The sequence below is a fragment of the Hemiscyllium ocellatum genome, chromosome 24 (genome assembly GCF_020745735.1).
Source record: "Hemiscyllium ocellatum isolate sHemOce1 chromosome 24, sHemOce1.pat.X.cur, whole genome shotgun sequence".
NCBI classification, from domain to species: domain Eukaryota; kingdom Metazoa; phylum Chordata; class Chondrichthyes; order Orectolobiformes; family Hemiscylliidae; genus Hemiscyllium; species Hemiscyllium ocellatum.
The window spans coordinates 39,732,477-39,755,065 of NC_083424.1; the positions used below are offsets into that span (position 1 = coordinate 39,732,477).

Genomic DNA, 22,589 nt, shown 5'->3' on the forward strand with positions numbered 1-22,589 from the left:
TTTGTGTTCTCACATTCCAGAGTTACATCCTTATTTGGTAAAATGCAGAATTTTAGTATGTCATTGGTTCTCACCTGATAACATTCTATTACCTCAGTTTGAGCTACATGCATTTAGACACGGCTCCAATGTCCTGTTATCTCTCACCCTCCCTGGGGCCTCTTCAGGCTATGCCATCAGCTTTTCAGTCTGTTCTTAGTGTAAGATAATGGCTTACTGTTGTCTAGTGAAGCTAACAAGTTCCAGACTTGCTAATACTACCTTACGTGAGCACTACCTAACAATAAAGTTTCTTACACTACCTAACCTTAATGGATCCCAACAGGGTGGACAAGTGAAGTTCTCTGCTGGCAAGCTATGAAGTGAGCTTTAAACCACATCAACCCTTGTAGTGCTTGGAATAAATACCAAGCTAAAGAACCACTCATGACTCAAGATATCCCAGATAGATCATGGGTGAAACTTAGATTAATAATTTTCAGTGAGAATGAAAGATCTATTTTGTCACTGTCAACTATTCTAACTATTGGGAGTTGGATCAGTTAACACCAATAACTAATCAGTGAGATTTTTGTATTCTACAAAGTGTTTGTTATTATAGCATGGTGATGAGCAATACTGGCCCTCAGTTCATGTGAATAACTCAGGCACTTCATAAATATTTGGGAAATTCATCCTCCCCATAACCCTCAGTCAAGTGGAAAGACAGACAGTAGTGAAAAAAGTTGTCAAAGGCATCAAAAATATCAAGCCAATCCAGCATGACCATGTTTGAGGCAACTCGCATGGAGTAACAAGCAAGCCTTTTGAAAAGTATGAAAAATCTAGTGTCTACTTTTACTCTGCACCTGAACTACCCTTCCAATTAATAGAAAAAGCTAGTCAAACCAGTAGTAGTAGGAACAGGAATATGACAAAATCAAAGTGAAATGACAAATAGCTAATTTCTCTTTTATACAGCTGTCAAATCAGTATCAGAGCTGAGCAGGAACCAGTCAGACTACAAGTGTGTAATTCTGTCACTAAGTCACTCCATGTGTGAACTTGGGGCCTGTGTAGAGTACCTCAAAATGTACATGGTGAATGTGAATGACCAGCTAGATCAGTGCAACTGCTGACAAAAGCAGACGAAAGAAGTTGCTTTCATGCTGACAGCTGGTGAGGAAGAGGTGATGTCACTAACTGCATAGAGTCCAGATTGACAATCAATCCCAGAGATTGTTTTCCAACAAGGAGAATGGATCAGCAACCGTTACTATGACAACAGCTGTCACCACCAGAGGAACATTCTTCCAGATACAGGTCAATGGAACATTAAATACAAGCTACTCAGACCAAAGTTTAGGAATAAATTAATTTGCACAGACGAGAATGCTAAAATTGATTTTAAAAATCAGTTAGATTAGGGATTACCTTGAATCATACTTTCATGTAGAATGAGAAAGGAAAAGGGTCAGGGTAGGAAAATGGTGGAAAGTGGTTAAAACCAGATTGTTTAATTGCTTGCTTACATGCTATAGATGGTGTAATTATACAGTATTACAACACACCCAGACCCAAGTGCTACATCATTGCATTGAAATTTCTAATGACATTTTGTTTAAATCATCCAAATAAAAGCCAATAATTCCCTGTATATAGAAAAAACTTCCCTAGTAAAATAAAGCAGACCTGATCAGTGATTGACTTGGTTGTCAACATTATTGCATCTTGTGACCTTAAAGGAATAAAGTACAGTATTTTGCAAAATAATTTGCAAGGACGGTAACAAGCACTAAGAAAATAAAGGAAAACTATACAGACTAACATTCTTTTCCCTAAAAAGGAGTGTTGACCTTACTGAGTTCTGTAAGATTATGGAGGAATTTGAAGAGGTGTACATCAGTATGATATCCACACTTGGGAAGAATCCAAAGATTGGAAATATAATTAATCAGTGGAAGTCCATTATTAGGTGGATTGGAGACCAAAAAATGCAACTGCAGTACAGCTGGACCATCTTAAGAAAGGAGAAAGCTTGAGGGGCCGAATTGCCTACTCCTGCCCCTGGTTCTTATCCTCGAGAAAACCCCATTTCTATTTCTGAAATGGCAAAAATGAAGATTTGAGAGCCATGAGACAGTTCACAATATAATGAAGCATGTTATAATGGACTTCCATTGTTCATCTATTCAGGATGAGAGAAACTTATCTAATTAATTCATTTTTCAATTAAAAATTGTATATTGGTACAGAATTTAGTTAAGCCCTGTGGTAGAAAGCAATAAAAAGGATATTGATTGGGCTAAAAGAAGAGTAAGAGGAGATTGTGTGGAACACTAGAAATGTCCTGTTGGACCACAGGACCCATGTCTGTAAAATTCTAATCAAGGACAATTAAGGAAAAATGATAAATGCTGTGCCACACTATCTACATTCAAGAATGATTTTTTTTTTTAAAATCCACAGCACAATATCTTTACATGTCACTTGAGAAATGAACAGACTTTCCCTGGCTCAATTGAGTGATTCTACACTCAGTAATCATCCTGTTTTTCCCCTCTGTTATAACTAAAATTGAAATGCTCAAAAGGAAATGAAGGGAAAGCATTTTATTTTTGTGCCCTCAAATCTTCAAAGGGTAGATGGAAGCAGTGTCCACGAGTGCAATTTTTCATTAGAGGTTTCTAGTGTTCTTCTGGAAGATTGGCAATCTTGCTGGAGTGCAATGTCAATAGGTTACAGACATCCCCAAGGCAGGAGACAGACAAAAGCATAGTCAGCCATGAGATTATCTGCCTCATGCACTTTGAATCACAGAACTGTCATTTCATGCCTGCAATTTAATGTTGTTGCTGCTGGTAGTGAAAGCAGAGTTAGACAGTTATGTTGGCAGTACTTGGTGATAAACCAACACCAATGGGTCATGCAAATAAGTGGGACAAACCAAACAAGCATCAACATTGTAGAATACCAAAAGAGGCAAGAACTGTATCATAGTCCAGACAACTTTGGCCCATTTACCCCCTGCAGTTAACCTTTTGACAACCCTTGCACCCATGAAAACATTTGAAGGATATGGACTTTTAGTGATTTTGACTTTCTATGCCCCATACCTTTACAAGTGAAAAAACTGCATAGAGGTGGCTATTCTTTTATAGAGTCACCCTTTATTTCCATGTGTGCAGTACATTGAGCTGGATGGTCAGAACCAAAGCCAGTCCCTAGGCTGAGGAGACCTTCTGAATCTCTTCTTATCAGTTTTCAGGGCTCCCTGATTGGCCCAGGTTAACAACCCAGTGAAGGATCCCATAGTCAATGAAATCTACCTGGCCCAGGATCCATTATATCCCATGGTTTCTGACAGCCTTTCTGGCTATTCTGAGGGGCTAGGCATGTTTTGCTCCGGTCCCATTTGTACAGAAGCAGCTTTCAAATGTTCTACATGTTTGTTCAGGACCATCTCACCTACTCAATTTTCATATCAGGGAATATGCATTAGCCTCTCCTGGTACCTTTGCCATGCTCTGGTTCTGGCATCAAGCTTCATCCCATGAAGTAAACTGCCTCTCACAGAGAGAGGCCATGTAACCAGCATTGGCATTTCCTCCTCCCACCCCAGGAATCTCAGGTGTAACCAGGTGTGGAGTCTTCTCCCCAACTCTGCACCTCTGTTGGAACTAACCCGGTGGTTAGGGGAAGGATGGTCCCATAATTTTAACAAGGAGCAGGACCTAGGTTAAAAAAATCCCAGGAGAAGCTACAAGAACAGGCCTATATCCCCAGATTTAGTAGAGAAGAGGGATGTAGTGATTGGAACCAGGTGGATCTCATTCAGGGTTAACCCAGAATCCCATGCCTCTGCCAGCCATCTTAACCTCTTCAAAAATCTTGAAGATGGATTCCCCTGGTTGTTGAACAGTCAAATAAAGCTGATAGTCTGTCAAAATTAGTGGTGGTTTGGGTCATAATATTCCTTAATCAAGGAGTCAACTTTTGAAAGATTCAAGTATCTGGTGCCTTAGGAAACATTAAACTTCTAATAACTGAAAATGCTGCTGGTCCACAAGCAGTCAGGAGGACTACTCATTTTTCATCTGCCCCCATATTTGTGAAAAGTGATTACATTATCCATATACAGGAACCAGTCTTCGACAGCAGGATCAAAATGAGTCAAACTTTCCAAATAAAGGCATTATGCCAGAAATGCTTACTCCAACTCAAAGACAACTGTTGCAAGCAAATTTTCTTCAGGCATTTACTGTTTTCTTTCATCAACACTGAAATTAATGTTGAGGCGCCAGTATCCCATCACCAAATCACCCTTTATTTGCAGGTACATAGTATATGGATTCTGACCAGCCAACTCATCCAGTTGCTAGACTGAAGGGACCTCCTGAATTTTTTTTAAATTAAAAAGGAGTTTACAGAAACAGTAAATATTTACAGCTGTATACAATTTTACAAGGGAGAGGAGCAGCAAAGCCAGGCCCCAAACCCTACCATTCAGCCAGTTTACAGGTAGTGGAGGACAAACCACAAATCCCAGTTTCAAATATAAAAAGACAGCAACAATGACATTTATATGCAAGACAATCCTGCTGCATGAAGTGCAGACAATACAGACCTACATATCTTCTGGCTCTTGGTTCACCCTTCCAGTTCAGTCCACCTTTGAACCCTTTTGACAGCCTGCCCTGGTACCCACCCAGGGTGACAGCACTGAGGATGGCTATCCGCCTTCTGGCTCTCGGTCTGCCCCTATGTATCATTGGGCTCTCATCCACCCAGATGCTCTGTCCGATTAGTGGGACATCCTGATACCTTCCGTCCACCTCTAGGACAGCATACAGGGTAACTCACAAGCCTTCTGGCTCAGCTGCTTTGACACCTTTTGACCACCTTTAAGACAACTTGTCTTAATCACCCCTTCTCAGGGCAACAGCACTCAATGATCTACCAATTATCTGGCTCTCAGGGCAGCCTAGCCACCCTCTAGCTTTCAGGACAGCCTACCAACCTTCAGGTTCACAGGATGGCCTACCCACCCTCTGGCTCTCAGGGTGGCAGCTTTCAGGATGACCATGAGCTTCCCAGCTCACAGTAAGACCTGCCAGACCCAGGGACACAAGACAGTGCAGGTGATAACCCCAAACCACAGACAGTTAATTACCAATAAACAGTCCTTTCTGGTACACAGTCCAAATATATAGAGTCTTCAAAATATAGAGTGCATTCTCAGGAGGAGTCCACTCCTGTTTGAGTTGCACTGTTCAAAATGGAGTCCACTGCTGACGGAAGCAAATGCACACCCCACAGCACACAGGTGTTCAGTCTCCATGGAGTCCTGGCCCAGCCTTGGAAAACCAGGCCCACTCACAGGAACATCGTACAGGTGCAGTTAACTCTCAGGGGCTTGGTGCACTCCTGAAGGAGTGCTCTTCACCCAAACTCCAGGATATAGCAAGTACTCACCTCCCAGCACACACACAGATGTTCAATCTTCAGAGGCCCAGTCCCAGGGCCACACAGGAAGAACTCCTCTAGTGAAATGTAGGACTTCCACAAAGGCTCAGTCCAAACTCCAAAAACAGTGAAGACACATACAAGGAACAAAGGAAACTAGAGTCCAAGGGCTAAGCCCTACCACAAAATTAACATTTTTCCTTTTGAAAAAAGGACAAAAAATTAATACATAGGCTGTAACCAGCCAGTGAAACAACAATCCCCTAATAAGAACTGCATCAGGAGTTTAACAATGAGTCCTCACTAAAAGGAATGCCAGTTAACAAACTGGCTAAATAACTCAGCCAGTGTAGAAATCAGGTTTCCCTCTTCAAAAAAAACACCAGCCAGTACAGAATCAATCTCCTAAACTGAGAAGGCTTCCGAATCTCCTGTTTATATCTGTCAGCCAGGGCTTTCCTGATTAACAACCCCAATAAAGGATCTCATAGTCAATGAGATCCACCTGGCTCTGGTTCCAATCATTGCAACAAGCTAAGTCTGTTATCAGTTTATTATCAATACTCATTAAATCTAGGAAGTTTTAATTTATGATTATCAATGAGTTAAAAATGTATGAAGCATGCCTGTCTTGAAAAGTTTTTACAGGGGTAACAATTTCTAAACATAATCAATGTCCTGTGTTGAGATTACTTCATGCTGTTTGAATATTTTTGTTTGCATGAATTATATTTAAACTACTAGCTACTGTAAAACATAATGGTCTGTTTTTGTTACAGAAATGAAGGAACTCCCTCACTTCGAGTGGAAGTGAATGAACCCACTTCAGAGGTAGGTTGAAAATGATAAAGCTTTATTTACTGACATCCTGAAGCTAATGTCTTTATCAATTAAACTTAAGCAGCTGCACAACTGAAGAATAAGTCAATTTATAAGAGATTTAATTTAAGAGTAAGTGCCAATAGACTTAATAAATTTAGGAAGCTAAGCCTGGTTTTGCAGATCAACAATAAAGTCACCCCAGCATCAAGTGATTTATTTTAATTCTTGTGACTGAAAGAAACAAATGTAGATTCTGGGCTGGATTATTTAAATGTTGATAGCAAGGAAATTAAATTTTGTTCTTGTATAAACATACTCTGGCTATGTTAGATTAAATTAAAATTTCTGTGCTAACCTGCTTCCTCAGTTATTTAATTAATAAATGAATCAAGCATGGAAACAAACCCATACATGATAAGTCAGGTCCCAATTCTAGAGCTTGACTTGCTCTATATTAGCTCCATAGTTCATCTCAACTGTGATACATTATCGGAGAAGTACAATTAGTCATAGTGGGGAATCATTTCATGTTTTGAGGGCAAGCACAAGTTAACAGGTATAACTGTCCTCCTGTTAAACTCTCTACCTGATATTCATTTGTCTGTTCATTCATTCACCTATTCAGTCAATCATATGTGCTGTGCCCACAGGCATGCCCTTCGTTCATTGGCCACTGGTGCTTCATCCTAAGCCATTTTCTTGGTGGTACCTTATACTCAGTCCCATTTAAAATATTGTAGTGTTATAAATTTTGTAGTACCAAGAAGCCTTTCTCCCACAGTTCAAATCTCTGTGTAAGGTACAGTACACTGAACCATTGCAAGTTCTGTACCTGAAACCAACAGTTTAACCAAGGTCAGTAATGATAGATTAGAAAAAGGAATGACTACCTATTTTGTCCTTTCACAAATATAAGTCAAATGAGAGATGAAATCTTTGTATTTGAATTAGAATACTCAGAACTATGTCATAAATTCTTATTCTATTTATTGGAAAAGAAAATTAACAATCCTGTGAAACTTGTGGAAACATGCACACTCTACTGGATGAGAATACCATCAGGCTTGGCTATGATCATCTTTTCCCACCCCCTCACAATTAGGTTTTCTGCTAGTACTTACTGTCTCATTCTGATGGTTCCCACATTTGAATTACACTCAGAGGCAATACTGGAGGGCTGCCATCACTGTGGGAACAATGTATTTCAGCAGAAATCAATGCTTTCAGAAAGAAATGGAAACTAACTGATGTCATCATGAAGCACATGCATCATTTCCTGTCTCACTTCACAATTAACTTTCAGAAAAAATTATTCCATGCTTTTTTATTTGCATTTTATTGGCTCAATCCCTTTTTCTTTATCCACCTGACCAAATGACCTTGAGTACTGTCAGTTACTGCCTCAACCAGTAGCAAGTTTCAAAATGATTTCTACAAATCTTTAAATGAAAACATTCATCATATTTTTAAAGTCTCTTATAGATAATTTTGTACCTTCTATCCCCTCGCCTTTTGATCATCAACTACCATCTTTCAATTTGTTCTGTCCCAACTTTTCATAAGTAAAAAAAAAATTGTATCATTTCATATTTTGCATTGCTCTAATGAAATAAGGACAAGCTTCCTGAGTATTCATTCATATTTTTATTTCTTCACACCTTGCAACACCCTGGGGAGATAAAACTGGGAATTGTATCAATGTTTAAATAATTTTTACTGTGCGCCACATGGGGCTAGATTTAGCTATTAATGGGGAAGTGCTGCTACTGAGGATGAAAGTAGGAAGTAACTTCCCTTTGGCGTGCAACACAAACTGACAGAGCAGGATGCAAGCAGCAGACAATAAAGAGATTCCTAAATAAGCCACCATTCAGTTATGCTGGGAGCTTGTCCACAAGTGCAACTAGGTGAAAGTGGGTACTCATCAACTAGATAAAAACAAAGACTGCAGATGCTGGAAACCAGATTCTGGATTAGAGTGATGCTGGAAAAGCACAGCAGTTCAGGCAGCATGCGAGGAGCAGGAAAATTGATGTTTTAGGCAATTTTGCCCGAAGCGTCGATTTTCCTGCTCCTCAGATGCTGCCTGAACTGCTGTGCTTTTCCAGCACCATTCTAATCCAGAAAGTGGGTACTGCAGATGCTGGAGATTAGAGTCAAGATTAGAGTGGGGCTAGAAAAGCACAGCAGGTGCTTCTCTCAGATGCTGCCTGACCCACTCACCTGCATTCTGCTGACATGCCCCCCCGCGAGGGTACTTCACTGGCCAGGGGCCATCAATATAGATACTTTGGGTTGACCAGGCAGGCAGACCCTAGGGATTGGTGTGATGGAATGTGACAGGTGGAAGATAGCAGTCATGAAACCCTGGCAGCCTGTTGGCACCAGGGACCCCTGAATGTTCTGTTGCATGTCCATAAAGGAATTAACCTTCACCAACCCATCCCATAAAACCAATAGGAGGCTACCAAATTTCAGTTGCTAACCTCTCCATGCATGCTCCTTGGCCTCAATTGACCACTTTTAAGTGTCTCAATTATCATTCATAACACCGTAAAACATGGGAACAGAAGTAGACCATTCAGCTAACCGAGTCTGCTGTGCCATTTAATGAGATCATTGCTGATCTGTTAAACTTCACCTCCACTTTCCTGTCTTTTCCCTATCACCCTTGATGCCCTAAAAGTCTATCTTTCTCAGTCTTGAATATACGTAACAACACAGGTTCGACAGCTTTGTGCAGTAAGGAATTCTATAATTCATTTACCCTCAGAAGAAATTTTTCCTCATCTCTGTCTTAAATGGGAAACCTTTCACTGAGATTTTGCTTTTTGGTTCTAGCTTCTCCCACATGGGAGACAACATTTCTGCTTTTAACCTGTCAAATCTCATAAGAACCGTGTATGATTCAGTGAGGAGTAGAGTGGTGTTGGAAAAGCACAGCAGTTCAGGCAGCATCTGAGGAGCAGGAAAAATGACATTTCGGGCAAAAGCCCTTCTTCAGGAATACAGGCAGAGTGCCTGAAGGGTGGAGAGATAAATGAGAGGGGGGGGGGGGGGTAGTGGGGAGAAAGTAGCATAGAGTACAATGGGTGGATGGGGGTGGGATGAAGATGATGGGTCAGAGAGGAGGGTGGAGTGGATAGGTGGAAAAGAAGATAGGCAGGCAGGACAAGTCATGGGGATGGTGCAGAGCTGGAAGTTTGGAACTGGGATGAAGTGGGGGAAGGGAAATGAGGAAACTGGTGAAGTCCACATTGATGCCCTGGGGTTGAAGTGTTCCGAGGCGGAAGATGAAGCGTTCTTCCTCCAGGCGTCGGGTGGTGACAGAGCGACGGTGAAGGAGGCCCAGGACCTCCATGTCCTTGGCTGAGTGGGAGGGGAAGTTGAAATGTTGGGCCACAGGGCAGTGTGGTTGATTGGTGCAGGTGTCCTGGAGATGTTCCCTAAAACACTCTGCTAGGAGGCGTTCAGTCTTCCCAATATAGAGGAGACTGCATCGGGAGCAACGGATACAATAAATGATATTGGTGGATGTGCAGGTAAAACTTTGATGGATTTGGAATGCTCCTTTAGGGCATTGGATGGAGGTGAGGGAGGAGGTGTGGGCACAGGTTTCTGCAGTGGCAGGGGAAGGTGCCAGGACGGGAGGATGTGGACCTGACCAGGTAGTCACGGAGCTAACGGTCTTTGCGGAAGGCGGAAAGAGGTGGGGAGGGAAATATATCCCTGGTGGTGGGGTCCGTTTGGAGGTAGCGGAAATGTCGGCAGATGATTTGGTTTATGCGAAGGTTGGTAGGGTGGAAGGTGAGCACCAGGGGGGTTCTGTCCTTGTTACGGTTGGAGGGGTGGGGTCTGAGGGCAGAGGTGCGGGACGTGGATGAGATGCGTTGGAGGGCATCTTTAACCATGTGGGAAGGGAAATTGCAGTCTCTAAAGGAGGAGGCCATGTGGTGTGTTCTGTGGTGGAACTGGTCCTCCTGGGAGCAGATACGGCAGAGGCGAAGGAATTGGGAATATGGGATGGCAATTTTGCAGGAAGTAGGGTGGGAAGAGGTGTAATCCAGGTAGCTGTGGGAGTCGGTAGGTTTGTGAAAAATGTCAGTGTCAAGTCGGTCATCATTAATGGAGACGGGGAGGTCCATGAAGGGGAGGGAGTTGTCAGAGATGGTCCAGGTAAATTTAAGGTCAGGGTGGAATGTGTTGGTGAAGTTGATGAATTGCTCAACCTCCTCACGGGTGCACGAGGTGGCGCCAATGCAGTCCTCAGTGTAGCGGAGGAAGAGGTGGGGAGTGGTGCCTGTGTAACTACGGAAGATGGACTGTTCTATGTAGCCAACAAAGAGACAGGCATAGCTGGGGCCCATGGCTACCCCTTTGGTCTGGAGGAAGTGGGAGGATTCAAAGGAGAAATTGTTAAGGGTGAGGACCAGTTCGGCCAAATGAATGAGAGTATCGGTGGAAGGGTACTGTTGGGGACGTTGGGAGAGGAAGAAACAGAGGGCTTAGAGGCCCTGGTTGTGGCGGATGGGGGTGTAGAGGGATTGGATATCCATGGTGAAGATGAGGCATTGGGGGCCCGGGAAACGGAAGTCCTGGAGGTGGTGTAGGGCATGGGTAGTGTCTTGAATGTATGTGGGGAGTTCCTGGACTGGGAGGTATAGGACAGTGTTGAGGTAGGTAGAGATGAGTTCAATGGGGCAGGAGCATGCTGAGACAATGGGTCGCCCAGGGTGGTCAGGCTTGTGGATCCTGGGAAGGAGAGAGAACTGGGCAGTGCGGGGTTCCCGGACTATGAGGTTGGAAGCTATGGGTGGGAGATATCCTGAGGTGATGAGGTTCTGTATGGTCTGGAAGATGATGGTTTGGTGATGGGGGGGGTGAAGTCATGGTCGAGAGGATGGTAGGAAGCGTGTCCTCGAGTTGGTGTCTGGCTTCAGCGGTGTAGAGGTCGGTGCGCCAGACTACCCCAGCACTCCCTTTATACGCTGGCTTGATGGTGAGGTTGGAATTGGAGCAGAGGCAGTGGAGGGCTGCGCATTGTGAGGGTGAGAGGTTGGAGTGGGGAGGGGAGTAGACAGGCTGAGGCGGTTAATGTCTCGGCAGCAGTTGGAAATGAAGAGGTCGAAGGCGGGTAATAGGCCACCACGGGGTGGAGGCGAGAGAAGGGGTCCTCGGAAGGTGGGCGGGAGTCCTGATTGTGAAAATAAGCTTGGAGGCGGAGGTGGCAGAAAAAGTGTTCAACATCACGGCGTGTATTAAATTCATTGATGCATGGGTGGAGGGGGATGAAGGTGAGTCCTTTGCTGAGGACTGATCATTTGTCCTCAGTGAGGAGGTGGTCTGGAGGGATGGTCAATACTCGGCAGGGCTGGGAGCTGAGATCTGGTGTGGGTGTGGAGCTGGGAGTGGGGGTGGAGCATGTAACTGGAGTGGGTGTGGTGGTGGGGGGAATGGGGATGGAGTCATGAGCAGGGGTGGTGTTCCCCTCAGGGTTCTGGGGGGTGGGGATGGTGACAGTGAGATTTGCGGGGGGGCATGTCAGCAGAATGCAGGTGAGTGGCATTGGTGGGGGCGGAAGTGGTGGCAAACACGGCAGTAGGGGAGGCGGAAGTCACCGAGCGTGTGACATCAGCGATGATGTGAGAGGCGGATGTGATGTCACGTGTGGTGCATGAGGAGTTGTGAGGGGCAGAGGTGGCTTTGGAAGCGGCTATGATGGGGGCGGAAGTGACGTCAATCACCGTGGGGATCGTAGCTGCACCAGCCGCATGGCTAATGGCGTCCGAGCAGTTCCAGAGGGCGGGGGAATCTACTGGAATGTTTGAGGAGCACTAGTTATGGAGGTGGATAGATAAAAGTTTGTTGTACTTACAGTTTTTGATGTTTGAGACTGTATTGAAATACTGTTTGTTGAGAGTATGAATTTTCTTGAGAATATAGTAAAGGAGGGGTCCTTTGCAATTCTGAGAGAGTGTGGCCCTCAGCTGTGGCAGGGCTGACTGTAGAGATGTTAGGTGCCAGCACATTGCTGTGAGCGTGGAGCAGAGGATCTTGACGGAGAACCGTTGCTGGTGTGTTTGAATCTGTAGTCTGTACTGTTTGTCCTGTTCGGATTTGAACTCTGCTGGTTTAAAAGTGGTCCAAAATCCATGTGGGATGAGTTGGTTACGGACGCAGGCACTGAGGAAGCAAATGTGGCTGTAGTAGTGAGTGTTTCAGTACATGGTTGAAGAGCTTCAGGGCAGAGGAAATGATCTGGGAGTTGCAGTGAGAGAGGGACTCAGATTTTTGTAGAGAGAGGAGGAAAACTTCTTCAAGACAGGCATCCTTGCAAGAGGATTCACCCTGATTCAATAATAATACCACTCATTCTTCTAGATTCAAATGAGTACAAGCTCAACTTACTCAACCTCTCCTCATAAGACAGTCCTTCCATATCTGTTATCAGCCTAGTGAACCTTTTCTGGAGTATCTCTGGAGAGGTCCCAAACTGTTCACATTATTCCAGCTGTGCTTTGAATAGTGCCCTGTATAGTTTTAGCAAGATCTTCCTATTTTTGTATTCCATTCTCTTTGAAGAAGGACCAACATTCCGTTTGCCTTCTGTTACGCGCTGAACCTAATGCTAGCTTTTTGTGATTCATGAATGAGAACTCCCAAATCTCAGCTCAGTTTGAGGGAAATATTCTACAATCCCTCACTGTTATCAGAATCAAGGCCTTCGTATGATTAAAGATGGCTATATACAGAGGTTGGTGCTATTCCCTGCACTTTTCCTAGATTTGTTATGGACTAAAATTATGCACCTTTGTGGGCAGAAACTGCAGTGAGACTTAGGGAGGAGCTCTGCAGTCAGTGGAAGAATGTGGTTGAGGAAGATTCTCAGGATGCCCTTTGCTGAAAAACTTCTTAATCTTCACAGTTGGACCGGTTTCCTTTCTTGAAAATGGTCACAGTTACAGCATCGCTGAGATGTCCCGGTTTGGTCTCTTAAGATCATGAGTATAAGAACAGAATTAGGCCTTTTGGCTCATTGCGTCTGCTCTGCTATTTGATCATGCCTCATACATTTTGCAACTCCATTCTCCTCCCTTCTCCCTGTAACCTTTGAATCTTTGACTAGCAAGAACTAATCAATCTTCCTTCCAGACAAGGCTAATGAAGTCATGAGTTCATGACAAGCATGGCTGTCTGCTGTATTTTAGTACTTCAGTGGGGATTCCATCTGGAGGCCTTGTTGTTTTTCAGCTGCTGGATGGCTTTAATCAACCTCATGGCAGGTTGGAAGTGTGCTGAGATGGTAAGGGCAGTGTGTCAGATGGTGTAGAGAGCACTTGCATCAAAAGAATAGAATAAAGTATCCTTTATTGTCACATGTACTCCATTGTAGGAGTACAGTGAAAAGCTTTTACAATGTCTGCCTCTTATGGCACCATCTCAGGTACAAATGCCTAAGTACAAATCTTGGATAAAAAACAGGAATAAAAAGTAGTTGCATTTTTCTACAGAGTTTAAAATATAAGTTAGAAATAAGACATCGTTAAAGGATTAACATTACAGTCAGTTAACAAATTTCAAATAAGCATAACGTTGTAGCAACTCACCACAGGACCTTGCATGTGGTCTGAACACCCACATCAGACTCTAATCCAACAGCCATCCCTGGTCCACTCCATACCAGCACTCTGTTGCTCCAAGGTAAGTTCTAGGACTGCGTTCTCCCATGTCAGTCTGTGCCCAGGACTCGCTGCTTCCCCATGCACAGCTCTGGGGCTGCTTCCCCCTGCACTGCTCTGGGACTCGTTCTTCTTGTGCTGCTCTGGGGCTTGTTACCCTTGTGCTGATCTGGGGTTCGCTGCCCACACGCAGGTATTGGACTCACTGCTTGGGAGCTGCTTCCCCTTGTGCTGCTCTGGGACTCGCTGCTCCGGGGCTGCTTCTCCATGCACTGCCCCGGTGCTCAATGCCTGCATGCTGTCCTGCTTGAGTTGTTCTCCAAAGTTTGGTCTCCAGCGGTTGCTGGCTGCCTCTCAGTCTTTAAAGAGAGACTGTGAGCATTGTGTGACCACCTACACCACATGGATTGTAGATGTTCAAGAAGGCAGCTCACTGTCACCTTCTCAATGGCAATGGGCAACAAACGCTGGCTCAGCTAGTGAAGCCCATGTCCCATGAATAAATTGTAATTGTTGACAGGCTGCTTCTAATTTTCCATTCATTTAAACCCTGATAAGCACAATAAGCATGTTGAAAATGAATGCAAATATAAGGCATTAGGGATGGGCGAAATGAACAGGGTAGCGACTTAGCAGGGATACTTGTGAATACAAGCAGCTATTTGGAAAAATACAGTTGTGCTTACTGTGTTGGCTGGCTTGCTGTAGTCATGTGATCTCTTCCTCTGTTGCATCTTTGTATGCAGACTGTGGCAGCCATTGAACACATGACTTGAAAGATGGTCGCAGAGTGGTGCAGCTGAAAATGTATGAATTTCTTTGAGTCCTCCACACAAACTGACAACAATGAAGAGGTTTAAAACAAAATGCAACTTCCAACTCTAAATTAAAAACAGAAAATGTCAGAGAAACTCAGTAGGCAGCATCTGTAGTAGAGAGAAACAGAGTTAACGTGAACTGACTCTTCAGAACTGCAATTTTCACTTATAGGGCGAGTCAAACTGGCTGCATTTTCATTTTCCATTTCCTGCTTCTGTGGAAATTAAAGGAGATATGAGACTGGATCAGAAATTTTCTTCTTTCTCGGTGGCACAGCTATGAAATACCTAGAAAATTAATTTTAAAACCTGAGCAAATAAAAATAGCAACAATGCTGTTTGTACTAGAGAAAGAGTACTACAAACTGTATTGTAGCCTAGATCTTGCTAAGATGCAGAAAAAGCAGACTGCAGAGATTTTGATAGTTTTGAAGACATACTTAAGCCACACAATTAATGTTACTTGTTTAATACAACAAAGAACAATAGACGATGGAGATTTGAAATAACCAAAAACAGAAATTGTTGGAGAGGATCAGCAGATCTGGTGGCATCTTGGAGAGGAAACAGACCTACCATTTCAAGTCCAGAAACCCTTCTGAAGTAGGGACATATGACTCGAAACATTAACACTGCTTTATCTACACAGATATTGCCAGATCTGTTGAATTTCTCCAGCAGCGTCTGTATTTATTTGTTATTTATGAATGGTGTGTGTTCGACATCAGAGCACTGGTGGAAAGGGTGACTTGATCATAAGTAAATCCACTGATACAACTAGTTAAATCCTGTGGCTTTGGACAACTAAAAAATGATTTCATCAGAGGTAGGATTGTTTTAGGTATAACAGGTTCTACATGAAAGCACATCTGATGAAAGAGGAGAAACTTATTCTCAATTAAGTTATGAAAATGTGCAGAAGCTCAGTGGAAGTCAGTCAATACTGAGAATATATTATTGGGAAGATAGGGGAGGCTTTGCATTAAGCTAAGAGATATTCCAGGCTGAATGAGGACAACACATTGAAAGAACGAAAGAAATATTTGCAGAAAAGCCGGGATAGGTTCTGGGTCCTCTTTTGTTTGTCAATTATGTAAATGATTTGGATGAGAATATAGAAGGCACGGTAGTAAGTTTGCAGATGACACCAGAATTGGTGGTATAGTCGACAGTGAAAAGGCTTTTCTAAGATTTACAATGTTATCTTTTTGAACTGGGCCAAAGGGTTGAAAAATGCCCTTGATAAAAAAAGATATTGCATTTTGGTACAACAAACAAGGGTAGGCCCTATACAATTAATAGTAGGGCTTTGGGTGGTGTTATAAAACAGAGACCTAGGGGCACAGGTACATAATTCTTTGAAGTTTGCCTCACATATAAACAGGGTGGTTAAAAGGCATTGGCATGCTTGCCTTTATTGCTCAATTCTTTGAGTATAGGAGTTAAGAAGTTATGTTGAGGTTGTATAGGACATTGGTGAAGCCTCTTCTGGAATGCTGTGTCCAGTTCTGGTTACCCAGTTATTGAAAGGACACTATTGAGCTGGAGAGGGTTCATAAGAGATTTTCGAGTAAAAAGTGAGGTCTGCAGATGCTGGAGATCAGAACTGAAAATGTGTTGCTGGTTAAAGCACAGCAGGTCAGGCAGCATCCAAGGAACAGGAGATTCGACGTTTCGGGCCAGAGCCCTTCATCAGAAACGTCGAATTTCTTGTTCCTTGGATGCTGCCTGACCTGCTGTGCTTTAACCAGCAACACATTTTCAGCTTCATAAGAGATTTACCAGGATGTTGCCATGTGTGAAAGGATTGAGTTATAAAGAAAGATTGGGACTTTTTTTTTAACTGGAGCATAGGAGATTGAGAGGTGACCTGATAGAAGTTTATAAAATAATGAGGAATATAGAGAGAGTGTTAATGGTAGTCTAATTTTCCCTGGAATGGAGGATTTCAAGACTAGGGAGCACATTTTTGAGGTGAGAGGAGCAAGATTTAAAGAAGACATGAGGCAAACATTTGTATGTGGAATGAGCTTCCTGAGGAAGTGGTGAATGTGGGTACAGCTACAACATTTAAAAGGATAATTCCATGAATAGGAAGGGTCTGGAGGAATATGGGTAAAAAATGAGGTCTGCAGATGCTGGAGATCACAGTTGAAAATGTGTTGCTGGTTAAAGCACAGCAGGTCAGGCAGCATCCAAGGAATAGGAAATTCGACGTTTCGGGCATAAGCCCTTCATGGAGGAATATGGACCAGGAGGAGGTAGGTGGGACTAGTTTAGTTTGGGATTATGTTCAGCATGGACTGGTTGGACCAAAGAGTCTATTTCCATGCTATATTACTCTATGACTATTCTGTAGCTTTCTGCAGTCTTTCTTCATTTAAATAGTATTCAGTTCCTCTGTTCTTTCTGCCAAAGTACATAACCTCATGTATTCCCACTTTTGTTGTCCTAGCATTGTGCAAGCAACGCTCTTTCCCACCACTAATAATAAATCATGGTAGTTGCAGGACATTAGACTCTCCTTCTGACACCTTCCCTTACCATTTCTCCCACCCTCCTGCCTCCTAATCCAATCCCAATGAAGCTGGAAATTCTAGTCAAGTTTTTGAATAATGCTTGTAAAACATCCTTGTAAAACATAGACATTCAAGCCGATGTGAGCAGTGCTATAGGACATATGCAAGATATTTGTGCAAAAGCCTGCTTAATTTCTATCATACTTCCTCTATCATACTTATGCCATCACAACTAACACAACTATTGGCTTTCTTCATGAGCAGAAAGTCTATGGAAAACCTGAAATACATTTTTAAATGTCTTACGCATATCTGTTACATCCAGTATGTGATTTCTGCAGTACAACTGTTAAGATGCAAAATGATCTGCAAACTAGAAAGCTTCTCATTATTCTCCATCCTAAAATTTACAAGGAGTTGCCATGGTGTTATTACTAACCTTTAATAAATTGTAAATCACTACAATTACCTAGATTTGCCTATTAGAGCAGTAAAACATCAGAACCGTGCTCCACGTTCAAGACTATCAATGAGCAACACAACAAGACATCCGCTATTTCCCTTGAAGGTTTATAGAAAATCTAAAGCTTGCAAAAGTTTGCAAAAATCCTGTCATTTATATTAACAACTGTAGCCATATCAGAAAACTACTTAGTGTGCTTGATATTAGATTGCCGCAATTCTTGGTTCCCTACCTTCAGGCTCCTGCGAATCAATAGCCCAGAATGTGGGGATAACTCCATCAATATGATGGTACATCATTTGACATTGTCAAAATCAGAAATCTCTTATTACTGAGAATGACTGCTTGATTGAGATAGTACAGAAGTGAGCATGCAGCATTGACGCAGGAAGTCTGTTTTCAAGCATGTAAAATAGGGCACCACAGTGTTAAAAGGCTGTTGTGCTGGTTATTAATGATTCAGCCAGCACACAGTGTCCTCTGGGTAAGAAAGTTACTAACTTAAAGAACTGATGCATTCCATAAATTGAGCTTATTTGCACAAACATGGAATTGCCAAGAAATCAACAGATAAAGTGACAACCCATAATATGTGTTTGAGAGTGAGGAGTGAGCTCAGTAACCATCCACTGAGCAGGGTACAATAATGTATTTTGTGAAGTTCTTCTACCTGTTCTTTTAGTGTAATCTATTTAACCCACGTTTTGCATGACAATAAGCAGATCATGAAACAACCACCAAAAGAAAGTAATACATATTTCTTCATTATTGTTTCTCAACATGATACCAAATCAAAAGTAAAACTGGCATAAAAGAAGCGATCAAGATGACAAAAAAGCAGAGCTTTATTGAAAAGCAGTTTAGTTTGATGAGATGAGAGTTCATGATTCGCTGTTTCACTGCATCAGACAAGGAAGCAGGCATCTGCAAAGCTTTTTTGTTCTTTGGATGCAGATGGCAGTTGGTACAAAAGAGGAACATACATGAAATTGTTCTGAATTTTTGGTATTTTATGGGGCCTGTAAAGGACAGGATGACTTAATTAGTTGGGAATCAGGTTTCCAGATGGCAGGTTGAGATTTAGAGATGAAGTCAGCAGAATAGCAGTGGCGGTTCACATCCTGAGTCAAATTCTTACTTTTCATACATTTGCATGCTAAACATCCTCATTATCTCAATTATTTGACATGTAAGTCCTAGCCTCAATGTTAAGCCTGTAGCGCATGGAAATCTCATGGCAACCAGTTTGTTTTCAGTTAAGGGTAGCATGCATTTGACTAGGTGTGTCTGAAATCAGCAGTTTGCCTTTTCCAAACCCTGTGGCACATGGGAGGAGCAAGAGAATAACACCTTGCATGAAAGCTCAGAATCTCTAAGAGTTTGTTAGATTAGATTATATTCCCTACAGTGTGGAAACATACCCTTCACCCCATAAAGTCCACACCGACCCTCCAAAGAGCAATTTAGCATGGCCAATTCACCTGACCTGCACATCTTTGGATTGTGGGAGGAAACTTAGAGCACCCGGAGGAAACCCACGCAGACACAGGGAGAACATGCAAACTCCACACAGACAGTCGCCCGAGGCTGGAATTGAACCTGGGACCCTGGTGATGTGAGGTAGTGGTGCTAACCACTGAGCCACCATGGGGATAGGGAGGTGCGTTCAATGTGGTTGTTAGGAGGGAGGGGAGGTGGAATGAAATGGGAAGGGCTGGATGTGAAGGAAGTGTTGTGAGAGACTGTCATTTGAAGTAATGAAAATGAAGGGGTAAAGCATTGGTTCAGTGTTGTCCAAATGGCAGGCGTAGTGCAGGGTGTTAGCTGATAGAGGGAACCTTCACAGTCAGGGAAGGGAGTTCGATCTGAAAGGGGTGGGCCAGATCATCTCTAAGGTTGGGATAACAGATCTCTTGGGTGGCTCATAACACCAAACACTAAGATTGCAGAGGGGAGAATCTGGGATCAGAATGGGAATGCCAAGATAGACAAATGTTAGCTCAGGAAGGATTTCACATTGGAGGATGACAGAGTCCAGGGTAATGGGAGAAGGTTGATATGTTATGTCGAGACTATGCAAAGTGGTATTGAGGGAATCAAGGGGATTGGGACAAGTTTGAATGTAACAGGAGGATCATGAAAGGTAACAAGTTCTAACATAAAATTGACAGTACTATCTTCACGATACCTCTAAAAGCATATTGAGGTCATGGGTTGGAAGGTGAAGAGAGACGAGTTGAGTTTGGAGGGTATTGAGGCTTGGGTATAGACAATGGATGGAGTTGAAAAGCTCATGTTCATTAATTCTTTAAATGAGATCCTTAGAGCATATGCTGTCATATTACTATCTATTTATCATTCAATTTGATTGCTCAAATATGTATCATGCATTATATATTCATGCAACCTCAGGAGGAAGAGCAGTGAGAGACAAGGAGGGGTCTTGCCAATCAGTAACTGAGGCCACAACATTAATAGAAAGCAGCACCAGAATGGAAGGTTATTCAAGGTTCCACCATTCAGGAAATGCATAATAGAAGACAGACAATGGAGTTCTTTTGGTGCTGAGATAGTGTCCCTACCTCTTTGCCAGGAGGTGAGGATTCAAGTCTCACTAGCTCTACAGTTGCATAATAACATATCAGAACAGGTGCATAGAATAAAAGAACCCTACACAAACCCTCCAAAGAGCATTCTACCCAGTACCTCCCTCCAAACCTATATATATCCATTTCCCGACATTTGCCATGGCTAATCCACTGAGCCTGCACATCCCTGGATATTATGAAGCAAATTAGCATGGCCAGTCTATCTAATCTGCACACCTTTGGACTGTGGAAGGAAACCAGAGCACCCAAAGGATACCCACACAGACACGGGAGAATGTGCAAACTCCACCCAAACAGTTGTCTGAGGGTGGAATCAAATTCAGGTCCCTGGTCTATGAGGCAGCAGTGCTAACCACTGTGCCACCGTGCTGCCCAGGCTAATTAGAAAATATCAAAAGATGACCACTGAGATATCAAGGTGTCTCCAGAATGAGAACTAATTAGCTGCAAATATTGGAGAGGCAATGCCAGAGATGATTGAGGGTATCCCAGGAAGAATTGTAGAGCAGGACCTGCAGCTACATGGTACTGGTGGAAATCCAACACCAAAATAACTGTGACACTGTTTTTTCTTCGCTGCTGGAATATTCAAGGGCTCCACAAATAATCATTGTGGCATATCAAAGGCTGCTGTACAGAAATGCATAAGGGAGGGCCACAGTGCACTTTACTGTCCTGCAAGTGAATTCATCAAAATCATCACTGGTGGAGACAACCAGGACAGAGTCCATCAGGCTTCAGGACCTTTGCTTGTTTTCCTAGACTGCAAGATTACACTAATGGTCATTAGAATTCCCTAGGATCAGCCAGCAGTGTTTGTGAATTGCAAGAGTATTTCCTTTTGGAATGGGCAACTAGTTTATGGTTGCAGGTAAAGAATGATGCATTTCTGTGCTTATTCTCAGAGATCTTTCATAATTAGAACATTTTATACAACTCGCAGCTTCCAGAATGTTTTACACATCCCCAACTTAATTGAACTTAACTTCCTCTAGTAGGTGTGTAATAAACCTATATTCCAGGCAGTTATTTAGGTCTCTGGATTACTAGTCAATTGGCATTGCCTATACACCACCATCTCCCTGTGAAGAGGGGGAGTCTGATCATCATCTCTGTCATGGAAGCTGACTGTCACATTCTCTTTTGCTGTCTTTTTAAAATTCTTGATTGAGTAGACTGGAAGAGACCTCTGGAGAGAAAGTGCCTCTAACTTCTAATTCTACCTTCTGGTATGCCAAGCCACTGATAAGATAACCTTCCCATATTGCAAGAAACATCTCCTATTATTTCATATGATGCCTCTATACCCTTTGTAGCTTGGCAATCAACTGTGGAACATTTTTCACTAGTTGCAGCACTAATCAGCAACATCCTTATGTAATCAGCACATGGATGCCATTTCATATCAAGAACTTGATATTCACTAAGGATCAGTATCTGCGCAGAGAGCTGATGTCTCAGAAAATGACTAAGAATTTAGATGTTAACATTGAAACATAACCAAAATGATATAAAATAATAAGTAAAGCTGAACATTTGTTCATACTTAATGTTTCTGACGAATGCTGAAGCTGTACTTTTGCAGTTCAAGACTATTTTTATTATTTCATTAGATTACCCAATCCCAAATTACCTTTGAGAAGGTGGTTGTGAGCCACTTTCTTGAGTCTGATTACTTGAAATCAGGCTCACAATTTTGTTATGAGTTTAGAGAAGAACATGAGAGTGATTGAAATGAATTGATAGATACAATTATTCCAAAATCAGAGGATCATAGTTTAAGGATAATAGGTAAACCTTTTAGGACTGAAATAAGGAGAAATTTCTACATTCAGAAAGTAATGAATCTACGGAGTTCAATACCACGAAGTTAGTTGAGGCCAAAACATTACGTCTTTTCAAAAAGTAGGTGGATATAGCTGTTGTGGCTAAAGGAATCGAAGGATACGTGGGCAGGGTAGGATTAGGGTATTGAGCTCAATAATTACTCATGATCATATTAAATAGGAGCAGTCTCAAGGAGTTGAATAGCCTACTCCTGCTCCTATTTTCCACATTTGTGTGTAATAAAGACAAAATCTTTCTTCAGATTGAATTGGAGAACTACTTGTCGTTAGGTGGGACATTTTGCATTTACCTAAGAGAAACATACATGGGAGCTAACAGTTTTGAAGCTAATCATGTTCTATGTGGCAAGCACCGTTGGAAGTTTCTTAACTCTGTTTTCCTAAGAA

The 22,589-nt window shown here is 42.5% G+C and overlaps 1 protein-coding gene across 1 annotated transcript in view; it reads left to right on the plus strand.

The window, feature by feature from the left end:
- ksr2 (kinase suppressor of ras 2) overlaps positions 1–22,589 on the plus strand; it is a 434,890-nt gene that overhangs the window by 311,304 nt on the left and 100,997 nt on the right. Inside the window, exon 15 of the mRNA XM_060844153.1 lies at positions 6,225–6,276. Coding sequence (XP_060700136.1) covers positions 6,225–6,276 — 52 coding nt within the window. The remainder of the gene's footprint in view (positions 1–6,224; positions 6,277–22,589) is intronic.